This window comes from Rana temporaria, chromosome 6 (assembly GCF_905171775.1).
Source record: "Rana temporaria chromosome 6, aRanTem1.1, whole genome shotgun sequence".
Taxonomy (NCBI): domain Eukaryota; kingdom Metazoa; phylum Chordata; class Amphibia; order Anura; family Ranidae; genus Rana; species Rana temporaria.
In genome coordinates this window covers 199,485,180-199,510,427 of record NC_053494.1, presented here as the reverse complement: position 1 = coordinate 199,510,427, position 25,248 = coordinate 199,485,180, and the positions used below count along the sequence as shown (strand labels likewise).

General features: G+C 45.7%; 1 protein-coding gene across 1 annotated transcript in view; it reads right to left on the bottom strand.

The window, feature by feature from the left end:
• Nucleotides 1-24,736, bottom strand: part of LOC120944145 (lactase-phlorizin hydrolase-like) — a 69,158-nt gene extending 44,422 nt beyond the window's left edge. Inside the window, exons 1-6 of the mRNA XM_040358058.1 lie at nt 24,163-24,736; nt 18,782-18,852; nt 14,783-14,863; nt 10,709-10,814; nt 4,887-4,965; nt 106-781 (exon numbers count right to left, since the gene is read on the bottom strand). Coding sequence (XP_040213992.1) covers nt 106-781; nt 4,887-4,965; nt 10,709-10,814; nt 14,783-14,863; nt 18,782-18,852; nt 24,163-24,733 — 1,584 coding nt within the window. The 5' untranslated portion in view covers nt 24,734-24,736. The remainder of the gene's footprint in view (nt 1-105; nt 782-4,886; nt 4,966-10,708; nt 10,815-14,782; nt 14,864-18,781; nt 18,853-24,162) is intronic.
• Nucleotides 24,737-25,248: the final 512 nt, after the last annotated feature.

Sequence of the window (25,248 nt, the reverse complement as noted above, 5' to 3'; positions counted from 1 at the left end):
ACGCTACGGCGGCATGAATATGCGCCGATGTATGTGAATCCGGGCCATAGTGTATATATAGTCATAAACTGAAAGCTCTCAACTTTTTAACTCTCAACTGTGTACCTTGAATGAAGCATTTCCCGGATCCTGAATCCTAGGAGCATGTTCTCCAGTTCCATAACCAGCATAACTGACCACCCAAGGTTCATGGAAAGTGATCCAATGTTTCACTCGGTCCCCAAAGCTGTTGAAGCAGAAATCAGCATATTCAGCGAAAGATTCAATGATGGCTTCGTTCTGCCAGCCTCCCGACTCCTGCAAGGCTTGAGGCAGATCCCAGTGGTACAATGTCACCATTGGTTTGATATTTTCATATATTAATCTGTCAATGAGTGTGTTGTAGTATTTCACCCCCGCTGAGCTGACTTTGGACTTAAGCCCTGTTGGGAAGATCCGGGACCAGGAGATGGAGAAGTGGTAGGTGTTGGCCTGTAGACCTCTCAGCAGATAAACATCATAGTCAATCTTGTTGTAGCTGTCAGAGGCCACATTTGCAGTAGCATTGTCTAGAGCGTGGCCATGTTGTCCAAACGTGTCCCATATAGACTGCCCTCTTTCTCCCTCGGTCCAGCCACCTTCTACTTTAAAGGCGGAAGTGGATGAGCCCCACAAGAAGCCATTTGGAAATGTACCAGGCAAGAAGGCATCACGTTCTGCTGGAGTTTGGCTGGCGAACTTCTCCCAAACTGTGGTGAACGCTGACAGTGAGGATAAAGACTTTTCTGGCTGCTCCTTTGACCTGAAAGAAAAAAGTGACTAAAGAAGGTCAGAGGCGTTGATAGGGGGGTACGGGGGGTGCGGTCCGCACCGGGTGACACCCGCTAGAGGGGTAACACCATCCCGTTTTTTTTTTTTTTTACCTGACATGCCCAGCCTGCCCTGTGCAATCCCAGCCTGCCCTGTACCACCCCAGCCTGCTCTGTGCCACCCCAGCCTGCCCTGTACCACCCCAGCCTGCCCTGTACCACCCCAAACTGCCCTATACCACCCCAGTCTGCCCTGTCCCCCCCCCCCAAACAGCCCTGTACCACCCCAGCCTGCCCTGTACCACCCAGCCTGCCCTGTGCCACCACAGCCTGCCCTGTACCACCTTAGCTTGCCCTGTGCCACCCTAACTTGCCCTGTACCACCCCAATCTGCCCTATGCCACCATAACTTGCCCTATACCACCCCAACCTGCCCAATGCCACCCTAACTTGCCCTGTACCACCCCAACCTTTCCCATGCCATCCCAACTTGCCCCATGCCACCCTAACTTGCACTATACCACCCCAACCTGCCCTGTACCACCCTAACGTGTCCTATACCACTCCAACCTGCCCTATGCAACCCTAACTTGCCCTATACCGCCCCAAACTACCCTATATCACCCCAACATGCCCTATACCACCTTAACCTGTCCTATACCACCCCACTACACCAACCTGCCACTATACCACTCTATACTACCCTAACCTGCCACTATACTGCCCTATACTATAATTTACAGGGGCTGGTTTGGGGTGCGCCCCATGCCCGTGCGCTGCCTGCTTGGTGCTGGGCAGCCTAGACAGAGGGGGGGGTGACACCATGTTTTACCGCACCGGGTGACACCAACCCTAGTGACGCCACTGAAGAAGGTTTCTTTAAACTTCAATCTCATCATAAAGAAAAAAACTAAACAGACTTATTGTATTAAAAATGAAACCCAGGAAATCAGCTAAATACAAAGCTGAGATACACTAATGCCCCGTACACATAATCGGAAATTACGACAGCAAAAGTCCAATGTGAGCTTATGAACGGAAATTCCGACCGTGTGTAGGCTCCATCGGACTTTTGCTGTCGTAATTTCCCCCCAAAACAAAAGATTGAGAGCTTGTTCTCAAATTTTCCGACGGAAAAAATTCCTATTGGAAAATCCAATCGTCTATAGCAATTCCGAATCGCAAAATTCCTACACATGCTCGAAAAAAAATTGACGCATGCTCAGAAGCATTGAACTTAATTTTCTCGGCTCGTCGTAGTGTTGTACGTCACCGCGTTCTTGACGGTTGAAAGTTCAGAGAACTTTTGTGTGACCGTGTGTATGCAAGCCAAGCTTAAGCGGAATTCTGTCGGAAAAACCATCCACGTTTTTTCCGACGGAAAATCCGATCGTGTGTACGCGGCATAAGGGAAATTTTTACCTAAAGATTTGACAGTCCTAAGATCTACCTAGTGCAGTGGAACCTTGGTTTTGAATAACAAGCGCTTTGAATAACAAGCAACTTTTTTTTTTTAAATCCTGAATCAGTTTGTGAGTGTTGTCTGGCAAAACAAGCAGAATTCAAGCTAATGGGGTGTGCAGTACCACATTTGGCCAGAGGTGCACCCGTGACACTCGGAATGGTTCGGAACCGTTCCAAGCCGTTCAGAAATACTCGGAATCACTCAGACATACTTAGTTCTAGAGTGTTTCTAAACCTTTTTCGAGGGTTTCCCGAGATCAGCCAAGCTGTCCCAGAGTATTTCCGAGGCTCTCCGGTGACCCCCCCCCCACCTCTGGCCACATGCAGTATTGCATGCCATAGAAGTCAATGCAGAACAAATAATCTTAGTTTCCATTGACTTCTATGGGGAAACTCGCTTTGATATGCGAGTGCTTTGGATTACAAGTATTCTCCTGGAATGGATTATGCTCGTAATCCAAGGTTCCACTGTATAGCCCTGTCTGACACAGTAGAAGACCTAATTTTCCCTTTTGCAGGTACGTAACAATTGTAGATCTTGTTCTTCTCCCATCTGGACAGTGACGGGTGAAGCATCAAACTGTAACTCTGTGCTTTCCTGCTATGAGCATGCTACTTGTTAGCACAGGAGGAGCACCAAAGAACTGATGGGCTCTTAGTGCTGCTCGGAAGATACAATTGTAAGTTGGAAGATACGATTGAAAGTTATGCATCGCATCTCTATTTCCACCATTCAATCTCATAATGTAATCTATCAAAATACCAGAGGGATTGGGAGGGTAGGGGATTATCGCGGTGCCAGAATAGAAACCAGACATATTTTTGTATCAAAAATAGAAAACAAATATATAAAATTTTACACATAGATAAAATCTGATTTACAAAACAATAAAGTCAAGTAGATTGTGGGAGCTGTACATAGAGATAAGGTTGTTGATCAAGTCTACCCTACTAGTTTCGCCAGACACTGGCTTCGTCAGGGGATTTAGGACTAGATCATCTCAGTGGAAGGCTCTAAAATAGAACAGAATAGTTTTAACAATTCCATCAATAATACAGTAAAGTCTACATTATTATTATTTTCATAATATAGAGAATTCTAATCCTCCTGTTTAATATTTGTCTCAGCTGCCACAAAGGGGTCAGGATTTACCATCCACTCTGAGGGGTTACCCTACCGGGCCGCATGCGGAGCTATGGGTAGGTTTTCCATCCATCTACCCTAAGGCTAATTCTGCTCCCCCCTTGTTAGGGTGGATCAGTATGTGGGTTAATAGGGATTCATGGGTCACTTTGGGCACCTTTTCTTTGGGACTATGGTTCTTGATGCCTCGCCACTTATCCCAGCCAAACTATTTTGTTTTGAATTGATTGTACAATAATAATGACTTGTAGACTTTCCTGTAATTTATGATTGATGGAATTGTTAAAACTATTCTGTTCTATTTTAGAGCCTTCCACTGAGATGATCTAGTCCTAAATCCCCTGACGAAGCCAGTGTCTGGCGAAACTAGTAGGGTAGACTTGATCAACAACCTTATCTCTATGTACAGCTCCCACAATCTACTTTACTTTATTGTTTTTATTAGATTTTATCTATGTGTAAAATGTAATAACAAAAAATTTTCTATTTTTTGATACAAAAATATGTCTGGTTTCTATTCTGGCACCGTGATAATCCCCTACCCTCCCAATCCCTCTATTTAACTAAACCAGGGATGAGGTGCCGTATTTTCAGGAGGACTTTCGATCACTAGCCCCTCACCTATCAAAATACCAATCGACTTGGTTTGATCAAATCTGAACATAAACCAAGTCTAAATCAATCGGAAGGGAAGTTAGGGCTATCCCTTGATTGTTAGGTGGTGCTGATAGGCAGAATTGATGGGCACTAATAGGCGGCATTAATGAGAACTGATAGGTAACACTTGTAGTTGGATTTGATGGGCACTGATAGGCGGCATTGATGAGCACTTATAGGCGGCATTAATGAGCACTGGTAGGTGGCATTGATGAGCACTGATAGGCAGCATTGATAGGCACAAACAGGTGGCATTGATGAGCACTGATAGATGGCACTGATGATTGGGGCACTGGTTATCAGTGTAAACAATTTACTGGCATTCTTGACAGTTAACGGCAGTCCTTTCCTAACACAGACACAGCGCGGGAGGAAAGGGCTGCGGATAACGGGCAAGTCTGTTTACATGTGATCAGCTGATCACATGGTAAAGTGCTGCTGTGATTGCGCTGGATGCATGTCCAAGGGGTCATGCGGGAAGCGCGGTTTTGGGACGATGTCCATGCACACCCTCCCAAAAATGGAAGCCCAGTGCTCGGATGGACAAGGGGCAGGGGGGCTCATCATGGTTTCTTGCACCGGGGGCCCTGAAGGTTCTAGTTATGCCTCTGGCATGATGGATAAGTATTTGCCTGTATTTTTCAGCATATACCATACCTGGAATTCATCTTTGAATATGAATGTTAACACTATGAGTGTTAACACACTATATAAATGTTTTGACCAACTCTATGTGTAAACCAAATTTCTTACATTTTCATTATGATCTCCTAATTGTTATACCAATAAGAAAATTATTAATCTTTACTTTAAAATTCAAGCTGTAGTCTTACCTTATTTTACTATCATGTGATAGAAACAGAAATTCGTTGATGTCATAGCCCAAGAAAACACCTCCTGCGCCAATCACCGCTGCAAAAATAAAACTTAAATCAGGAATATGAACATATGTAGTGTGAGCAGAACAATTACTCCCGCTGCAACCCTTATCACTGCTCTGTGACTGGCTGCTTCAGTTTTCCGACTTTCTCATTGGCTAGATACAAAACAGCAAGGAGTTTGCAAGCCATTGTATGACAATTGAAATTGAAATTAGAATGGGCGATGTACTCATGAAATTGACTCTCACAGTGATAATGACAGCAGTGTGCAGCAGCACAGATGATGATGACTCCTTATCGACATGACACGTCCCCTCCTGGGTCACAGTGACAATGTCTCTCCATGCCAGGTGGTCCCTTCAGTCCCTTCCAGTCCAAACAGCACTGACAGTACCACTACGGGCTTGCCTTACTCCCGTTCTGCAGACCCACACACAAGGCTCTGGCCGCTCCACTTGGCTCCCTTGCACCCTGACATCACACGACACGCTCAGACACCGCCTCCACCAGACCCGTCCCCCCACTGGCACTGCCCAAACACACTGTAGCAGGGACTTGGATGGTCTCAGCCGACTCCGGACCCGAGCTGCCAATGAACAGTTCCAAAGCTGAGTGTCACAGACATATTTTTTACTGGCAACCTTTTCGTCTTACTGGCATTTACTGGCAGGAAAAAATGCCAAAATACTGGTGGTTGGCAACACTGCACCCCGGCCGCTATTAGTAGCTGGCATTAAGGGTAAAGAAATATTACTTTAAAGATTAGCTCAGAGAAAGAAAAACATTTACGCTTGCAGTGGGTCCCCGTCTCCATTGCAAGAGTTAACTGCTTGTTTTGCTTAGGGAATGATGAATAAGGTGTTAGATGTACTGACTTAATTCATTGTATCCTTGGACTTCCTCCTCTTCATGTGACTGGTCCCCAGAAACCTTCCTCTTGTAGCAACTCTCCTCCATTGTACAGGAGGACACTGAGGGTCCTCCCACATTCTGGAGTGGCAGACAGTGGAAGATAGCACCGACTGCCACTGGAGTGAGGAACAAGGTAAGTATATAACCTTACAACAAAACACAAAAATGCACATTGTCTTTGGGAACACCACAGTGCTCCCGGCCTGTCTACGTGTCTCTACCTCAGCCCCCATGCCAGATATCTCAAGCAGCTCCACAGCTCTGAATCTATGCGGTTGATGTGAGTATTTATAGGGATGCCCATTCTGTCCCTTATACCCATCACTTACCCTTATTATTTAGCTACAATATTATACTATCTGGTTATGTCTCTTTATAGATCAACATTGCATTTTCTCCTGAAGAGTTGGTATACCCCAACAAAAACGTGTCAAACCTACATAGATGCATGATGTCCATACAGATGATTTTATATGTTTTTTTAAATTTTCCACTCAAGACTTTTAATACCATTCAGCCCTTCCAGTGGCCTATGTTGTGTAGGACTTCTCTTCACCCCATGATATGCCAAAGTACCATGGCATCAAAAAGTGTCATTGAGTATGATGTACATGACCTCACAAGGTACAGTAAAAATGTTCTTTGCAATGACTGCTTTTTGGTATACATCTCTGTAACGGACTTATGAACTATTCTGCCTGGACATCGATAATCCTCATGCAGTGAGGCCTACAAAGAACTGCATGACTTGTTACAATTGGATTTACCACATTGTATTCTGAGCTAAAAAGGGTTAATTATAGAAGGGACTCTTTCACTGCTAAATGCTAATATTTCCTTTGCATAGCTAATTGACTCTCCTTTGTGTAGTTAACAGCCTCCTGTCAGGTGTATGCTGATGGGATTATGTGTGAGTGTATAATTGTTTTAAAGGTTAATTGAATTCTATTGATAAAGGAAGGTGTCTGATCAAATCATGTTAAATGTAAGCTTGGAGCCAAACCGTTTGGAGACTGATTGGCTCAAGGGAATGTCATTATTTCAAAGTATCTGTATTGAAGCCCCCCCTGTGTGAGGGGGGGCGGAGATTGTCATTGTTCCTGTACAGTTTGTAACCACATATAAGCTAGGTGAAATGTGCCATTAAACAGTCTACTTGACCCTTCAAACGTAGCCTCGTCTCGTTCTTGGAAGGGCGTTCGATGGGATGATACCGGCTGTACCTGCATATCACAACTTGCCAGGGAAAAGGACGTCTCCAACGGCTGATACCCCCTCACTACCAGTGGGTAGCCGTTACATTGGTTGGCAGCAGCGGGATGGTCCTTTTATCCAAAGAGCAAGTTCTGATGGAGTCGCAGTACGCCAGGCTGAAAAGATCCACACTAAAAGATTTATTGGAGAGTCGTGGTAGGAGTGCCAGCAACAGACCACGGAGGGAGCTGATAGCTGACCTGCTGGAGCTGGACGAAATGGATGGATCCATGGAAGGAACGGAGCCCCTTGCACCGGTCAGCGAGGAAGATGTAATTACTGGGATTGTACAGCGGAGATTATCCTTGTATCCAGAAACGTCCGTGGAACTAATAAACCAGCTGTTCCGGGAAGCAAGGGAGGAGATACAAACGAAGAGGGGACAGGAACTGGAAGTGGTAAGAGCGAGACAGCCCATTACACATGCAGTTCCTACCCCCCCCACCTGTGGCTACAGGAAAGAAAATACCGTTCACTGCATTTAAAGCTTTTGTAGAAAGTGAGGAGGAAATCAATGGATATTTGGCTGATTTTGAGAGGCAGTGCTCACTACACCAGGTACCACCAGACCAATGGGTCACTATTTTGTCTGGGAAATTGTCGGGCAAAGCCAATGAAGCCTTTCGGGCTCTTGCTCCAGAAGATATTTTACAATATCAGCAAGTTAAAAAGGCGCTGCTAACTCGATACGCCGTAACTCCAGAAGCCTACCGCCATCGCTTCCGGGAGTCCAAGAAGAAGGCTGTGGACTCCCACATGGAATGGGCCAACCGGTTACAAAGGGTGGCATCCCTTTGGGTCCAAGGGTGCAAGGCCAACACCGGGGAGGAAGTATTGCAGCTGTTCCTAATGGAACATTTCTTCCAAGACCTGGCCGCAGACATACATCGCCGTCCCGCTAACTTAAACGAGGCGGCTCGGCTAGCAGATGAGTACGCGGAGACAAGGAAAGTAAGCCAGGGTACTACACGGCTGGCTCGGAAGGTAGAACCGCGTACTCCAACCGTCACCCCACGCCCAGAGTTTCAGGCTCCAGTCCCACCAGGACCACCAAGTCCTCAGGGGCCTAACAACTATCCCCAGGATTCGTCTAGGGTGACGTGCCATCACTGCAGCAACACGGGACATATTGCTCGTTATTGCCCTTTGAGAGCTACAAATAACAACTGGAGACGCACAACACCCAACACAGAGGTCACTCCATCACGTCCCTCTGCGGCCCACTGCCTGGAGACCGAGGGGGGCCCGGAGGAATGTCTGGGAATTTTGTATGAGGCAGACCCAATACAAGCTGCCTCCCCAGATAACCGTCAGCATCACCATCAGGAGGTACGGGTGAGTGGACAAGTAGCACAAGGCTTAAGAGATACCGGGACTACTATCACTTTGATTCAAAAACATCTGGTAAAGCCAGAGAACGTCTCCACTCGCACAGTTGCCGTCCAGGTCGCAGGGGGTGCTGTATTTCGCGTACCCACTGCCCGGGTGCACTTAGACTGGGGAGCCGGGTCAGGAAAGACCACGGTTGGTATCATGGACAACCTACCTGCCGAGGTTGTGCTGGGCAACGACATTGGCCCTCTGACTTCGGCTTATTTACCTACACCTGCTGCTGCTTGTCCCGTAACCACCCGCGTTGCTGGAGTCAACTCGCTTGCTGCTGAGAACCGGGTAAGACTAACTTCCCCGACATGTACTGTAGATCCAGCACAAAATCACAGTCTAAAATGGGAATGTGACAAGTTGGCCAGTGAGAAATCAGAGATGCAACGACACTATGTCATGTATTATGAGATGTCCCGTGGCTTGAACATTGAAATGCACAAACAGGCGTAAATTTAAAAAAATTAAATGGGATTTGCATCCAGGTGGTGCCTTATCTGTCCCAAGAGCATCAGCAACAGGTTTTGGGAGCCATTGAGAGAGCAAAGCAAGTGACTGTTCCAGAACTGAATTCCAATATTCACCTTCACCCTCAGCTACCGACCTGGTAAGCCAATAGGAATGCCGATGGACTGTCCAGGCAAACGGAACTTTTACCCTAACAGCAGACCGGACATCCCCAAGTTGACCCGAAAAGGATCAATCCGGGTCTGCCAGAGTGTTCCACAAAAGGGGAGTAGTGTAACGGACTTATGAACTATTCTGCTTGGACATCGATAATCCTCATGCAGTGAGGCCTACAAAGAACTGCATGACTTGTTACAATTGGATTTACCACATTGTATTCTGAGATCAAAGGGTTAATTATAGAAGGGACTCTTTCACTGCTAAATTCTAATATTCCCTTTGCATAGCTAATTGACTCTCCTTTGTGTAGTTAACAGCCTCCTGTCAGGTGTATGCTGATGGGATTATGTGTGAGTGTATAATTGTTTTAAAGGTTAATTGAATTCTATTGATAAAGGAAGGTGTCTGATCAAATCATGTTAAATGTAAGCTTGGAGCCAAACCGTCTAGAGACTGATTGGCTCAAGGGAATGTCATTGTTTCAAAGTATCTGTATTGAAGCCCCCCCTGTGTGAGGGGGGGCGGAGATTGTCATTGTTCCTGTACAGTTTGTAACCACATATAAGCTAGGTGAAATGTGCCATTAAACAGTCTACTTGACCCTTCAAACGTAGCCTCGTCTCGTTCTTGGAAGGGCGTTCGATTGGGATGATACCGGCTGTACCTGCATATCACAACTTGCCAGGGAAAAGGACGTATCCAACGGCTGATACCCCCTCACTACCAGTGGGTAGCCGTTACAATCTCTTATTCAAATTTCCAAAATTGTGTACATATATAGGGATGGTGTCGAGGCCATCAGGAATTATTGGGCCCCTTACACAGCTTCAGGCATGCGCCCCCTGGAGCAGAGAACCGGCTCAAATTATGAAGCGGGGGTGCCGCCGTTAATTGAGAAAATTACCACAAGTTGGTGGGGTTGCCCTGGGAACCTCTAGGCCCCTTCCAAAAAAAAGAAATTAAAAAAATTATAAAAAAAGGGGGGTAGCCATCCGGGGCCCTGGGGACCTCTGGGCCCTTTAATAAAAAGAAAATAGAAAAAAAAAGAAATAAAAAAAATCTATAAAAAAAAAAATAAGAATTGCCATCCGGGGCCCTTTAATTAAAAAATAATAAATAAATAAAAAATAATATATATATATATATATATATATATATATATATATATATATATATATAATCTTTTTTTATACATTTTTTATAAAAAAAGGGGGGGTTGCCATCCGGGGTCCTGGGGACCTCTGGGCCCTTTTAATAAAAACAAAAAATAAATAAACAAAAAAATATACAGTATATATATTATAAAAAATAATAATAAAAGAAAATTATAGAAAAAAATAAAAACAAAGGGGGGTTGCCATCCTGGGGCCCTGGGGACCTCTGGGCCCCTTACAAAAAAAAGGGGGTTGCCATTCAGGCCCCTGGGGACCTTACCTGTACCCCCCTGATGGCGGCCCTGATGGAGTCACATGGGTGCATGCATCTCATATAAAGTCCCAAACTGTTTGCAGTGTAAGGATATAACCGTCTTCATCCTTTAGGCAATGACTCAGTGCAAGGGTAATTGTTTTTCATCCCTGGAGTTCAGCTTTAATTACCTTCTGAAGCTTTAAAAATTGGGACATAGCGGTTATCTTCTTTCAAGCTGGCGCAGTCACTCAATGACAAAGTATAGACTAGAACCTCCAGACCTTTCTTGATCTTCTGTAAAATAAGACAAATCAGAGAAATAAACCAAATCAGATACCTGGAGTGTCGACGTTAATTACAAACTAGCCATATTAATAATTTAACTCCACTATATTTGTTTGATCCTCATGGCGAAAGAACGGGGCTTTATCAACGTTGAATGAGCAAATAAAGCAAGTTTACAAATATAGGCCCGGATTCACGTAGGAGATACGACGGCGTATCTTCAGATATGCCGTCGTATCTCTGAGTCTGAGGCGTCGTATCTTGGCGCCTGATTCAAAGAATCAGATACGCCAAAATTTCTCTAAGATACGACCAGCGTAAGTCTCCTACGCCGTCGTATCTTAACTGCATATTTACGCTGGCCGCTAGGGGCGTGTATGCTGATTTACGCCTAGAAATATGTAAATCAGCTAGATATGCCTATTCACAAACGTACGCCCGGCCGGCGCAGTACAGATACGCCGTTTACGTTAGGCTTTTTCCGGCGTAAAGTTAACCCTGCTCTATGAGGCGTAGATGAGGCGTACCAATGTTAGGTATGGACGCCGGAACTAGCGTCAAATTTTTCAAGTTTTACGTCGTTTGCGTAAGTCGTTCGCGAATAGGGCTGGGCGTCATTTACGTTCACGTCGAAAGCATTGGCTTTTTGCGGGTTAATTTGGAGCATGCGCACTGGGATACTTTCACGGACGGCGCATGCGCCGTTCGGAGAAAGCGTCATTTACGTGGGGTCACAATACATTTACATAATACACGCCCACATCTTCCACATTTGAATTAGGCGGGCTTACGCCGGCCTATTTACGCTACGCCGCCGCAACTTTGCTTTGAGAATACTGCACTTGCCTGTCAAAGTTGCGGAGGCGTAACGTAAATAGGATACGTTACGCCCGCCCAAAGATGCGGTCTCCTACATGAATCTGGGCCATAGCTTTTTTCATGTCTGTATCCTGAGAGCTGTACTAAAAAATGCAGCTGTCCAACATCAAAGTGTCTTCTGAAAATCAAAGAAAACGTTCAAAAATCCTATTATGCTGCGTACACACGATTGGAAATTCCGACAACAAAACCGTGGATTTGTTTTCCGACGGAATGCTGGCTCAAACTTGTCGTGCATACACACGGTCACACAAATGTTGTCGGAAATTCCGAAAACTTCAAGAACGCGGTGACGTACAACACTACAACGAAAAATAAAGAAGTTCAATGATTCCGAGTATGCGTCTAATTGATTCCGAGCATGTGTGTTTTTTTTGCACGCCGGAATTGCATACAGACGATCGGAATGAACTTTTCCCGTCTGAACAATTGAGAACCAGCTCTCAAATTTTTACTGGTGGGAAATTCCGACAGAAAAAGTCAGATGGAGCCTACACACACGGTCGGAATTTCTGACCAAAAGCTCACATCGGACTTTTCTTAATGATTTAACTCCACTATATTTGTTTGATCCTCATGGTGAAAGAAGGGTGGAAATAAAGCAAGTTTGCAAATATAGCTTTTATTTCATGTCTGTCCCCTGAGAGCTGTACTAAACACTGCAGCTGTCCAACATCAAAGTGTCTTCTGAAAATCAAAGATAACTTACAAAAATCCTATTAGAGTTTCTCCCTATAATACTATACGCATTAGAAAATGTTGCAAGGAAATAAAATCACTTTTTCTATTAATGCAAACCCCTTTAACCTCTTGCCTACCGGGCACTTTCACCCCCTTCCTGCTCAGGGCAATTTTCATCTTTCAGCGCTGTCACACTATGAATGACAATTGCACAGTCATGCAACACTGTACTCAAACTGCCGTATATGCTTGAGTATAAGCCGACTCGAATATAAGCCGAGGCACCTAATTTTACCACAAAAAATGGGAAAACGTATTGACTCGAGTATAAGCCTAGGGTTTCCATGTGCATGCCTCACTGTGACCGTGTGCATGACTCACTGGGCCAGATTCTCAAAAACTTGCCTATCTATAGGCGGGCGTAGCGTATCTCAGATACACTACGCCGCCGTAACTTAGTGAGGCAGGTCCCGTATTCTCAAAGAAGAATTCAAAGTAGGCTAGTGTGGGCGTGTTTTATGTTAATCTATCGTGATTGACGTTTTTAACGAACGGCGCATGCGCCGTCCGTGAACGTATCCCAGTGCGCATGCTCAAAATTACGCCGCAAGTAGTCAATGCTTTCGACGTGAACTTAAATTACGTCCAGCCCCATTCACAGACGACTTACGCAAACGATGTAAAACACGACGCTGTTTGTACGTTTCCGACGTCCATACCTAACATGACTTACCCCTGCTTTATGAGGGGTAACTTTACGCCGGCGTATGTCTTACGTAAATTGCTACGCCGGGCGCACGTACGTTCGTGAATCGGCGTATCTAGCTCATTAGCATATTCGACGCGTAAATCTACGGAAGCGCCACCTAGCGGCCAGCGTAAATATGCAACTAAGATACGATGGCGTAAGAGACTTACGCCGCTCGTATCTTAGCCGAATTTATGCGTAATTGATTCTAAGAATCAGCCGCATAGATACGACGGCTCTCATTCGGACTTAAGACGGCGTACATGGTGCTACGCCGTCGTAAGTCCTTTGAGAATCTGGGCCACTGTGTCCATGTGCATGACTCACTGTGTCCATGTGCATGACTCACTGTGTCCATGTGCATGACTCACTGTGTCCATGCCTCACTGTGCCCATGTCTCACTGTGCCCATGTCCCACTGTGCCCATGCCTCACTGTGCCCATGCCTCACTGTGCCCATGCCTCACTGTGTCTATGCCTCACTGTGTCCATGCCTCACTGTGTCCATGCCTCAGTGTGCCCATGCCTCACTGTGCCGTTTAACATGGGAGTCTATGGAAGGGGTGCCCGGCTTTGAAAAATCGGTGCTCCCCAGCCATAGGTCCCTCAGACAACAAACTTTGCACACTTGTAGAGTTGGGCTACATGTGTGCCAAGTTCCGGGTCCAGGGGACCTACGACTGGCCGTTACCGGGTCCCAAAGTCACCAGAGAAATTACCGTTTAACATGGGATTCTATGGAAGGGGTGCCCGGCTTTGAAAAATCGGTGATCCCCGGCCAAAAAACTTTGCAGACTTGTAGAGGAAGAGTGGGGCTACATGTGTGCCAAGTTCCGGGTCTAGAGGACCTACGGCGGCCGGCCGGTACCGGGTTCCCAAATCCGGCAGATCAGGCGCAAAAAGGTGACTCGAGCCGAGGGGGGCATTTTCAGCACAAAAAATGTTGCTGAAAAACTTGGCTTATACTAGAGTATATACGGTAAGTTTTTAGGAGAGAGCAAAGAGATGACCATATCCTTCTGCTATTGCACCTTCCCTGGCTAGCCAAACCGTGGGATCAGGTTGGAAACCAAGCAAAATCACATAAACATAGTATAGAAGAGTAAGCAGTTTGGCTGTGATGTGTGGCAGGGCTGTGCACATCTCAGAACTGGATAGACAGAAATATAAATCCATTGTCAGGTTGAAGCTCCCTTATACACTACAGTGGAACCTTGGATTACGAGCATAATCCGTTCCAGGAGAATGCTTGTAATCCAAAGCACTCGCATATCAAACCGAGTTTCCCCATAGAAGTCAATGGAAACAAATATAATTTGTTCTACATTGATTTCTATTGCATGCAGTACCGCATGTGGCCAGAGGTAGGGGGTGCCAGAGAGACTCGGAAATCTTCAGAGACCGATTGTATGCACTCGAAAACCCTCAGAAAGGTTTTTCCGAGTGTTTTTGAGTATTTCTGAGTGGCTCCGTGTGTCACGGGTGCCCCCCCCCTCCGCCTCAGGCCAAATGCGGCACTGCACACCGCAGAGTCTTGAATCCTGCTCATTTTGTGAGACAAGCCGAGTCAGGATTTCAAAAAAATATTGCTCGTATTGCGAAACGCCCGTTAACCACGTTACTCGCAATACAAGGTATTACTGTAGTCGGTAGCATTTTTTCACCTTACCAGATGGGATGTCTTCTCTTGCAGCTCTTCAGAATTCAGACAATTGTATTCGATCTTCAGTGCAAGAAAATCAACAGATTCCTAGGAGAGACAGAAATAAATGCCAGAATTGTGCCTATACTATGGCAAACATGCTTTGAATAGATCTTGGGCCAGATTCAGAGAGATCGGCGTATCTTTAGAGCGGCGTAGCGCTACGCCGACGTAACATAGAGAGGCAAGTTCAGTGGGGTAGATTCAGGTAGGGCTGCGCACTCTTACGGAGGCGCAGCGTACCGTTTTAAGCAGTGGCTCCGTAATTTGTGCGGGCGTTCCGTAAAACTGGCCGGCGTAAGCGCGCGTAATTTAAATGATCCCGTAGGGGGCGTGTATCATTTAAATTAGGCGCGTTCCCGCGCCGAACGTAGTGCGCATGCTCCGTCGGGAAACTTTCCCGGCGTGCATTGCGGTAAATGACGTCGCAAGGACGTCATTTGCTTCGACGTGAACGTAAATGGCGTCCAGCGCCATTCACGATTCACTTACGCAAACGACGTAAATTTCGAAAATCGCGACGCGGGAACGACGTGTATACTTACCATTAGCTGCGCCTCCTAATAGCAGGAGCAGCCTTACGCAAAAAGCGACGAACGCAAATGACGTAAAACGCGAACGCCGGGCGCGCGTACGTTTGTGAATCAGCGTGAGTATGCAATTTGCATACTCTACGCTGACCACTACGGGAACGCCACCTAGCGGCCAGCGTAAGAATGCAGCCTAAGATATGACGGCATAAGAGCCAGTCATATATTAGGCTACAGTCGGCGTATCGAGCTTTCTGAATACAGAAAGTCGATACGCCGGCGCTACTTAGCAATTACGCTGCGTATCTATGGATACGCAGGCGTAATTGCTTGCTAAATCCACCCCAGTATTCACAAAGCACTTGCTCCCTTTCTTGCGCCGGCGTAACGTAAAATGGCCGGCGTAAGCCCGCCTAATTCAAAGTAGCAAGGCAGTGGGCGTGTTGTATTAAAATTAACCGTGACCCCATGTAAATGCATGGCCGAACGAACGGCGCATGCGCGCGCATGCTCAGAATCACGTCGCAAATACTCCCTAAGATACGACGGCTCAATGCGTCCGACGTTGAACGTAACCTACGCCCAGCCCTATTCACGTACGACTTACGTAAACGACGTAAAATACGATGCTGTTCTCGCGCCCATACCTTAACATGACTTACCCCTGCTTTAAGTGGGATAACTTTACGTCGGACGTACGCCTTACGTAAACGGCGTAGCTTACTGCGACGGGCGCAAGTACGTTAGTGAATCGGCGTATCTAGGTCATTTACATATTCGACACGTAAATCAACGGAAGCACCCCTAGCGGCCAGCGTAAATATGCACCCAAGATACGACGGCGTAGGAGACTTACGTCGGTCGTATTAAGCCAAAATTCAGGCGTATCTTGTTTCCTGAATGCAGCGCCTAGATACGAGGGCGCATACTAGAGCTTACGCGGCGTATCAATAGATACGACGGCGTAAGCTGACTGTAAATCTGGCCCCTTATGTGTGAAAATTTTGGAGCCTTCAAATATGGACACCCCCCTCCCAGGCCCGCAATCTTGAACCCAAGAGTGGAACCTCCGCCTATCTGCCCCCCCCCCCATTCCTTTGGTGCCATATTTGGCAACTTTCAGTTTTTGACAGGTACCCTTCCCCACTTCCAGGAGAGTCCGTTGTGGCGCCGTTCCTTGGAAGGTCGGCCCCCCTCCTCTTTTCTCCGCCACCAGGCCAGTTAGAAAGCGCAGCGTGCCTTGCACATGTGCAGTAGGGAGCCGGCTATGAAGCCGAAATTGAATCGGCAGCACTCGAGAGCCAATCCAAAAATCGGCTGCAGGTGCCGACATCGTAGGAACCCTGGACAGGTGAGTGTCCTAATACTAAAAGACTAAAGAAAATTTCATGGGGGGCAGAATTCCTTATTGATTCACTTTAACCTTCAGGTAGGCCTAAATTAAAATGGTTGTAAACCCACTTTTTGGACTTCTACCTATAGGTAAGCCTAGAATAAGGTTTACCAATAGGTAGTGGAAATATCTCTTTAACGTGCGCCGTTTAGGAGATATTTCACTTGTAGTCCGCCAAAAATTCCAACAGCGCATGCGCGGGGAAGAAATTAAACTAAGTTGCGTTTCTTCCCTTGCCTGTGCTGTTAATCGCGGCTCCCGTGTGCATGCGCAGGAGGGACGTCACGCGGCTCGGAAGGAAGAGGGGCCAGAAGATGGACGATGCCTACACTGGGGACATCACTAGATTCTTTTGAAAGGTAAGTGGCACATAATGGGCTAGTGTGCGATGCATACTAGCCCAGTATGCTTTTCATTTGCGAGCAAAACAGGAAGTAAAACTTCATGATACTCATACTTTTATTGATTAAAGGGGTTGTAAAGGTGCAGTTGTTTTTATTTTCTAAATAGGTTCCTTTAAGCTAGTGCATTGTTGGTTCACTTACTTTTCCTTCCATTTCCCTTCTAAATGTTTTTTTTCTTTGTCTGAATTTCTCACTTCCTGTTCCTCCTCAGTAAGCTTGCCCCCATCATCCGAGCCGTTCTGGGGGGGGGGGGTTAGTCAGCGTGCTCGCCCCCTCCCTTGGGACTACATCCCTGCGGGGAGACGCACAGATGTAGTCCCAAGGGAGGGGGCGTGCATGCTGACTAACCCCCAGTGCGTTTCCCCACAGGGATGTAGCCCCAAGGGAGGGGGCAATCAAGCTGACTAACCCCCAGCCAGAACGGCTCGGATGATGGGGGCAAGCTTACTGAGGAGGAACAGAAAGTGAGAAATTCAGACAAAGAAAAAAAAACATTTAGAAGGGAAATCGAAGGAAAAGGTAAGTGAACCAACAATGCACTAGCTTAACAACTTAAGGACCCATTCACGCTGATATACGTCGGCAGAATGGCACGGCTGGGCACATCCACGTCCGAAGCTCCGTGGCCGCGGGACTCGCGGACCTGATCGCCGCTGGAGTCCCGCGATTGGTCCCCGGAGCTGAAGAACGGGGAGAGCTGTGTGTAAACAAAGCTTCCCCGTTCTTCACTGTGGTGCTGTCATCGATCGTGTGTTCCCTTTTATAGGGAACCACAATCGATGATGTCACACCTACAGCCACACCCCCCTACAGTTAGAAACACAAATGAGGTCATACATAACCCCATCAGCGCCCCCTTGTGGTTAACTCCCAAACTGCAATTGTCATTTTCACAGTAAACAATGCATTTTAAATGCATTTTTTGCTGTGAAAATGATAATGGTCCCAAAAATGTGTCAAAATTCTCTGAAGTGTCCGCCATAATGTCGCAGTCACGAAAAAAATCGCTGATCGCCGCCATTAGTAGTAAAAAAATTTTTTTTTATAAAAATGCAATAAAACTATCCCCTTTTTTGTAAATGCTATAAATTTTGCGCAAACCAATCAATAAGCGCTTATTGCGATTTTTTTTACCAAAAATAGGTAGAAGAATACGTATCGGCCTAAACTGAGGGAAAAAAAATGTTATATATATTTTTGGGGGATATTTATTATAGCACAAAATATTGCATTTTTTTCAAAATTGTCACTCTATTTTTGTTTATAGCGCAAAAAATAAAAACCACTGAGGTCATCAAATACCACCAAAAGAAAGCTCTATTTGTGGGGGAAAAAGGACGTCAATTTTGTTTGGGAGCCACGTCGCACGACCGCGCAATTGTCAGTTAAAGCGACGCAGTGTCGAATCGCAAAAACTGGCCGGGTCCTTTAGCTGCCTAAAGGTCCGGGTCTTAAGTGGTTAAAGGAACCTATTTAGAAAATAAAAAACAAGCCTTTACAACCCCTTTAATTCCTCAGCTGAAGTCATAACTGAAGTTAGAAAAGTAGCTGATTCTGAAGTAAGGGCAAAACTATTTTCTGGGCGTAGGCAATGCCATAAAATCAGAGGAACCAAAACTACAAAATAAGATTTATTTACCAAGAAATTGCCGCTTATTGACTGACAGGCATCCAGGACTTCTGGGTCAAGAGCAACAGACAACCACCCACCTGACAAAATAAGCAAATGTATTATTATTATTAATAAGGTTGCAACATATTATGCAGCTCCATATAAAAGTATCGAAAATTTAGCAGTCACTAGTTCAAGTAAATTCCAATTTTCTGCCCTTAAAGGGGTTGTAAAGGAAAAAAATGTTTCCCCTAAATAGCTTCCTTTACCTTAGTGCAGTCCTCCTTCACTTACCTCATCCTTCCATTTTGCTTTTAAATGTCCTTATTTCTTCTGAGAAATCCTCACTTCCTGTTCTTCTGTCTGTAACTCCACACAGTAATGCAAGGCTTTCTCCCTGGTGTGGAGAAAGTCTCTTGAGGGGGGAGGGGGCGAGCAGGTGTGTCAGAACGCCCACTAACACACAGCTCCTTTCTCTATCAGCAAAGTAGAGAGTGTCCTGACACTCCTGCTCGCACCCTCCCCCCTCAAGAGGCTTTCTCCACACCAGGGAGAAAGCCTTGCATTACAGTGTGTAGTTACAGACAGAACAACGGGAAGTGAGAATTTTTTTTTTACCTTTACAACCCCTTTAAGGGAGCTTTGCCATAGACTTCTATGGAGGCTTTGAAGATGTTTTGAAGCACTGCTAAAGCTACATGGGGTATCTTTTTTGAAGCAAAGCAAAAGCAAGGTGTAAACAGGACTGTAAGCTAACCATTTTATTTAGTGACAGGAGCTTTGACTGGTGTTCAGAGAGCTTTAACAAAGCCTGTCTGAAGCCCCCCTCACACCTGTGCGCTCGCAGACCCACTCACACCTGTGCGATCGCAGACCCGCTCACACCTGTACGCTCTCAGCCCCCTCACATGTGTATATAGGACACACGCACATTTACACAGACACACACATATGTGCACACACATGTACACAGGCACGCACACATGTACACAGGCACACACATATGTACACAGGCACACACATATGTACACAGGCACACAAATATGTACACACACATGTACACAGGCACACACACATGTACACACGCACACACATATGTACACACACACACATGTACACAGGCACACACACATGTACACACACACACACATGTACACACACATATGTACACACACACACACATGTACACAGGCACACACACATGTACACACACACACACATGTACACACACATATGTACACACACACACACATGTACACAGGCACACACATATGTACACACACACATGTACACAGGCACACACACATGTACACACGCACACACACATGTACACAGGCACACACATATGTACACAGACACACACACACACACTGTGCAGGGACCGCCCTGTCTTTTCTCGGCTCTCCCCTATGGGGGGATCGGGTGAACACGGACCGTATGTCCGTGTTCACCCGATCCGATCCGCAGACGGAAGAAAAATAGGATTTTCTCCCTTTCGATTTTGCGGAGCTTTGCGCAGGGGGGTGATTACGGGTGTCAGCGGATGGTCATCCACTGACACCCGCAATCACATAGGGACCAATGTATGTCCCGTTTTCATCCACAACGGATGGATGAAAATGAGGACATACGGTCCGCACGTCTGAAAGGGCCCTTATCCTGATGTTTCTGCCTGCTGCCTGGCCCAATTCTTTAGATATTTGCTGACCACATCTCTGCCTGCACTGCCCCTGACCTGTTTATAGATCATGGGCCAGATTCTCGTACTTTCTGCGGCGGCATCGCGTAAGCTATTTACACTACGCCGCCGCAACTTACTGGAGCAAGTCCCGGTTTCCTCAAGCACTTGCTCCGTAGTTTGCGGCGGCGTAGTGTAAAAGGCCCGGCGAATTACATTTAAGATCCGACAGTGTAAGTGACTTACACATGTCGGATCTTCAGCGTATCTATGCGAACATGATTCTAGGAATCACTCGCATAGATACGCGGGTCAAAAAACAGATATACGACGGAGTATCCTGAGATACACCATCGTAACTCTTCTGAGAATCTGGCCCCATGTTCCTGCCTGCTGCCTAGACCAATCCTTTGGCTGTTTATGGACCATGTTCCTGCCTGCTGCCTGGACCAATCCTTTGGCTGTTTATGGACCATGTTCCTGCCTGCTGCCTGGACCAATCCTTTGGCTGTTTATGGACCATGTTCCTGCCTGCTGCCTGGACCAATCCTTTGGCTGTTTATGGACCATGTTACTGCCTGCTGCCTGGACCAATCCTGATTTATTTTAATTCATTAAAATGAAGAGAGTTTTATTTATTAAAAAATAATGGAAAAGAGGCAGCACAAGTAATGCAGTGCAATACATTAATTATGCCTCAATGGATTGACTTTCCTGTCTTTAATGGTGGAATGTCAAATGTATATTGGAAATGGAATTATTATTTTTATCATTGTTTCTTTGGTAGCATGTTACAGGTCTATAGAACGTTTTAGACCAAAGATACATTATCTCTCTAATATATGGTGTTATCACTCCGATGATTTAAAGGCATCATCACTTTCTGATATTGGTTTGCACAAACAAGAATTATCTCAGTGCGAAGTTCAAAGCGTGATCCGACCTTCGGTGTCATGATAATGGGGAGATAATAACAAAGGTTTGAATATGAATTTGAGATCAGTTTGCTTCTGAAATCAATCAGAGCTAAATGATGGGTCAACTTGACCTGTTGTATTCCTCCTTCTGACCTGCACTACCCTGTTCCAAGCTGCTTTTTGTATTCCCATTGATTTGTATAGGGAGAAACGGTTCAAACAAGCCACCCGACGTATGTCGTGTACACGCGGTCAGAATTTACAATGGAAAAAGTCCGATGGGAGCTGTTCATCAGATATTCTGACCGTGGGTATGCCCCATCTGACTTTTCCCATCTGAATTTCCGACGGACTTAGATAGAGAGCAGATTCTCTATTTTTTCAGACGGAAAAAAACTCCTATTGGAAAATCCGTTCGTCTGTATGGAATTCGGACCGGGAAAAAAACATGCATGCTCTGAAACAATTTGACGCATGCTCGGAAGCATTGAACTTCATTTTTCTTGGCTCGTTGTAGTGTTGTAGGTCACCGCGTTCTTGACGGTCGGAATTTGGTGTGACCGCGTGTACGCAAGACAAGCTTGAATGGAATTCCGTTGGAAAAAACAATCCGATTTCTTTCCAACTTAAAATCCGATTGTGTGTATACGGCAGTAGACCTTTGCAGTTTACTGTTATGCCCTATCTAGCGCCAAGGATGTAATTTTGTTTTTGTTGTAACCACTTCTTTACTGCATGTCACACTATCAGCATGCCACAGAGGGTACAGGCAGACATACATAGCCAGATTCAGAAAGACTGGCTTAACTTTGAGGTGGCGTAGCGTATCACATATACGCTACGCCGTCGTAAGTCAGAGAGGCAAGTGCTGTATTCACTAAGTTACGGCGGCGTAGCGTAAATGGGCCGGCGTAAGGGCGCCTAATTCAAATGAGGAACAGGGGGGCGTGTTTTATGTTAATGACTCGTGACCCGACGTGATTGACGTTTTTAACGAACGGCGCATGCGCCGACCGTGGACATATCCCAGTGTGCATTGCTCCAAAGTACGCCGCAAGGACGTATTGGTTTCGACGTGAACGTAAATTACGTCCAACCCCATTCACGGATGACTTACGCAAACTACGTAAAAATTTCAAAATTTGACGCGGGAACGACGTCCATACTTAACATTGACTAGGCCAGCTATTTGTTGGACTAACTTTACGCCTGAAAACGCCTTACGTAAACGGCGTATCTTTACTGCGACGGGCAAGCGTACGTTCATGAATTGGCGTATCTCGCTGATTTAGGCATTCTAGGCGTAAATCAGCGTTCACGCCCCTAGCGGCCGGCCTAAGTAGAAAGCTAAGATACGACGGCGCAGGCCGTCGTATCTTGGCTACATTTAGGTGTATCTCATTGTGAGAATACACTTAAAGATACGATGGCGTAGATTCAGAGTTACGACGGCGTACCTACTGATACGCCGCGTAACACTCTCTGAATCCGGCTAACAGTTTTTAGTGCCTTGGGGTTCATTTAACACCCTTTGCAGCTATAACAGCTTCAACTCTTCTGGGAAGGCTGTCCACAAGGTTTAGGAGTGTCTATGGGAATATTTTACTCTTCTTCCAGAAGCGCATTTGTGAGGTCAGGCACTGATATGGACGAGAAGGGCTATTCAAAAAGAGTAAAATGCTTATATATATGAGAGATGTAGTGAATATATCTTTTTTTTTTTGCCCAGACGTGCACTTCAGGTGCTATTGCAGCTTGATAAAGCTGGGCAATTAAAAGATATGTACTTCTATAGAAAGCCAGCATGCTAAATTATAATGGCAAGACTGGTGCTCACAGCTAAATGTGTCCTCTTAACATTGAGAAAAAAAATTAAAAATTGAAACGATATCTAAAAGTGTTGTAATAGAAATCTAGAATGGTATTGTCAGATGACGTCTGTCTTTATTGCTGTTATAAATACTGGGCCAGATTCACAAAGAGTTACGCAGTAGATACGCCGACGTAACTCGGAATCTAAGCCGTCGTAAGTTTAAGTGTATGCTCAAACTGAGATACACTTAAACCTGCCTAAGATACGACGGCGTATCTTAGGGTGCAATATTTACGCTGGCCGCTAGGTGGCGCTTCCATTGAGTTCGGCGTAGAATATGCGAATGATTAGATACACCGATTCACGAACGTACGCTTGCCCGTCACAGTAAAGATACACCGTTTCCGTAAGAGATACGCCGCGTAAAGATAAACATGCCCCCTAAGTGGCGTAGCCAATGTTAAGTATGGCCGTCGTTCCCGCGTCGCAATTTGAAAATTTTACGTCCTTTGCGTAACTCGTCCCTGAATGGGGCTGGACGTAATTTACGTTCACGTCGAAACCAATGACGTCCTTGCGACGTCATTTGGAGCAATGCACACTGGGAAATTCCACGGACGGCGCATGCGCAGTTCGTTCGGCGCGAGGACGCGCATCATTTAAATGATACACGCCCCCTACCCGCCAAATTTGAATTCCGCCGGGTGATTTACGCTACGCCGCCGCAACTTTACAGGCAATTGCTTTGTGAATAAAGCACTTGCCTGAAAAACTTGCGGCGGCGTAACGTAAATGAGATACGTTACGCCAGCAGAAAGATCCGCTGATCTTTCTGAATCTGGCCCACTGTTTTTATTGATATCACATTTGAAAGCCTTTGAATAGAAAATGAAATACTCTTACTTTGTCTTTAAAAGTACATGCATTCTAAATGTATTAGGTTTATGCAATTAGATTGGCGTTCAATAACAAAATGAACCAGCACTGACTGAACTCTCACCTGCTTTAAGGTACTTGGTGTGGTACAAGGTGGAAATCTTCTCATGTGCTTCAATCAAAAACTGCAAATATTGAGGGTTTAGTGTCTCCTCTTTGGGAACATCAAAGGTGATCCAGGTGTGGACCAAATCCCCAAATGTATGGAACGCAAAGTCAGCATGTTTTATATAGAGTTCCGTTGGTTTGTCTTCCGTGATGGATGTTGGAAGACCACCGAGGTCTCCTATGTGTAGGACACCAACAGGTCTGATGCTAACCCTGGCCAAGGCCTGAAGAAGGCTCCTGTAGCACTGTACTTGAGTCTCATCCTTGAGTAGAAAGTTCCAATTTAGATAAATCTTGTAATGGGTGACTCCATACTTCTGTAGAACCGGTAACTGCTCTGTCATTACTTGTAGATCTCTTTTACTGCACCCAAGTGCATTAGTTGGCATTGCCTCATTATGAAGACCCACTTTACTTTGGCTCAGAGGTCCAGCAATGGCAATTAGGTCTTTACCGGCTATCAAGAAGCTTCCATGACACAAGGATGAGAGGAGAACCAAGAGGAGCCCTCCCCAGGCTAGACCCATTCTGACCAGTCTGTATGCTAAGCTGTACCAGGAAAGCTATTTATGGAATGATAAAAGCCATAAAATTAGTCTTATCTCCAATGCAGATAAAGGGTAAAAAAAACAATTTATGAAGGGATAATGAGGCTGCTACAACATGAGATAAAATATATAGAATCCCTTTCAAAATATTCTGTTGTTACATTTTAACCTGTGGCCCATGGGCCCAAGACGGCTATGAATGCGGCACAACACAAAGTCATAAACTTACTTAAAAATTTAGATTACATTTTTGTGGATGAAAAATGCATTTACACCTAGTGAACACATGCAGCCAAAAAAAAAATTTGACTGTCTCTCTTAACTGCCTATTTTATTATTTTCCCAAATCTCCCACTCTTCACAATTACGCCTTATTCATATGCAGTGGCGTCGCTAGGCGGGGGCGGAGGGGTGCGGCCCGCACCTGGGTGATACCCACAGAGGGGTGACACCATCCCGAGCGCGGTGCAGGGTCTCCAGCTGCAATGTGCCGG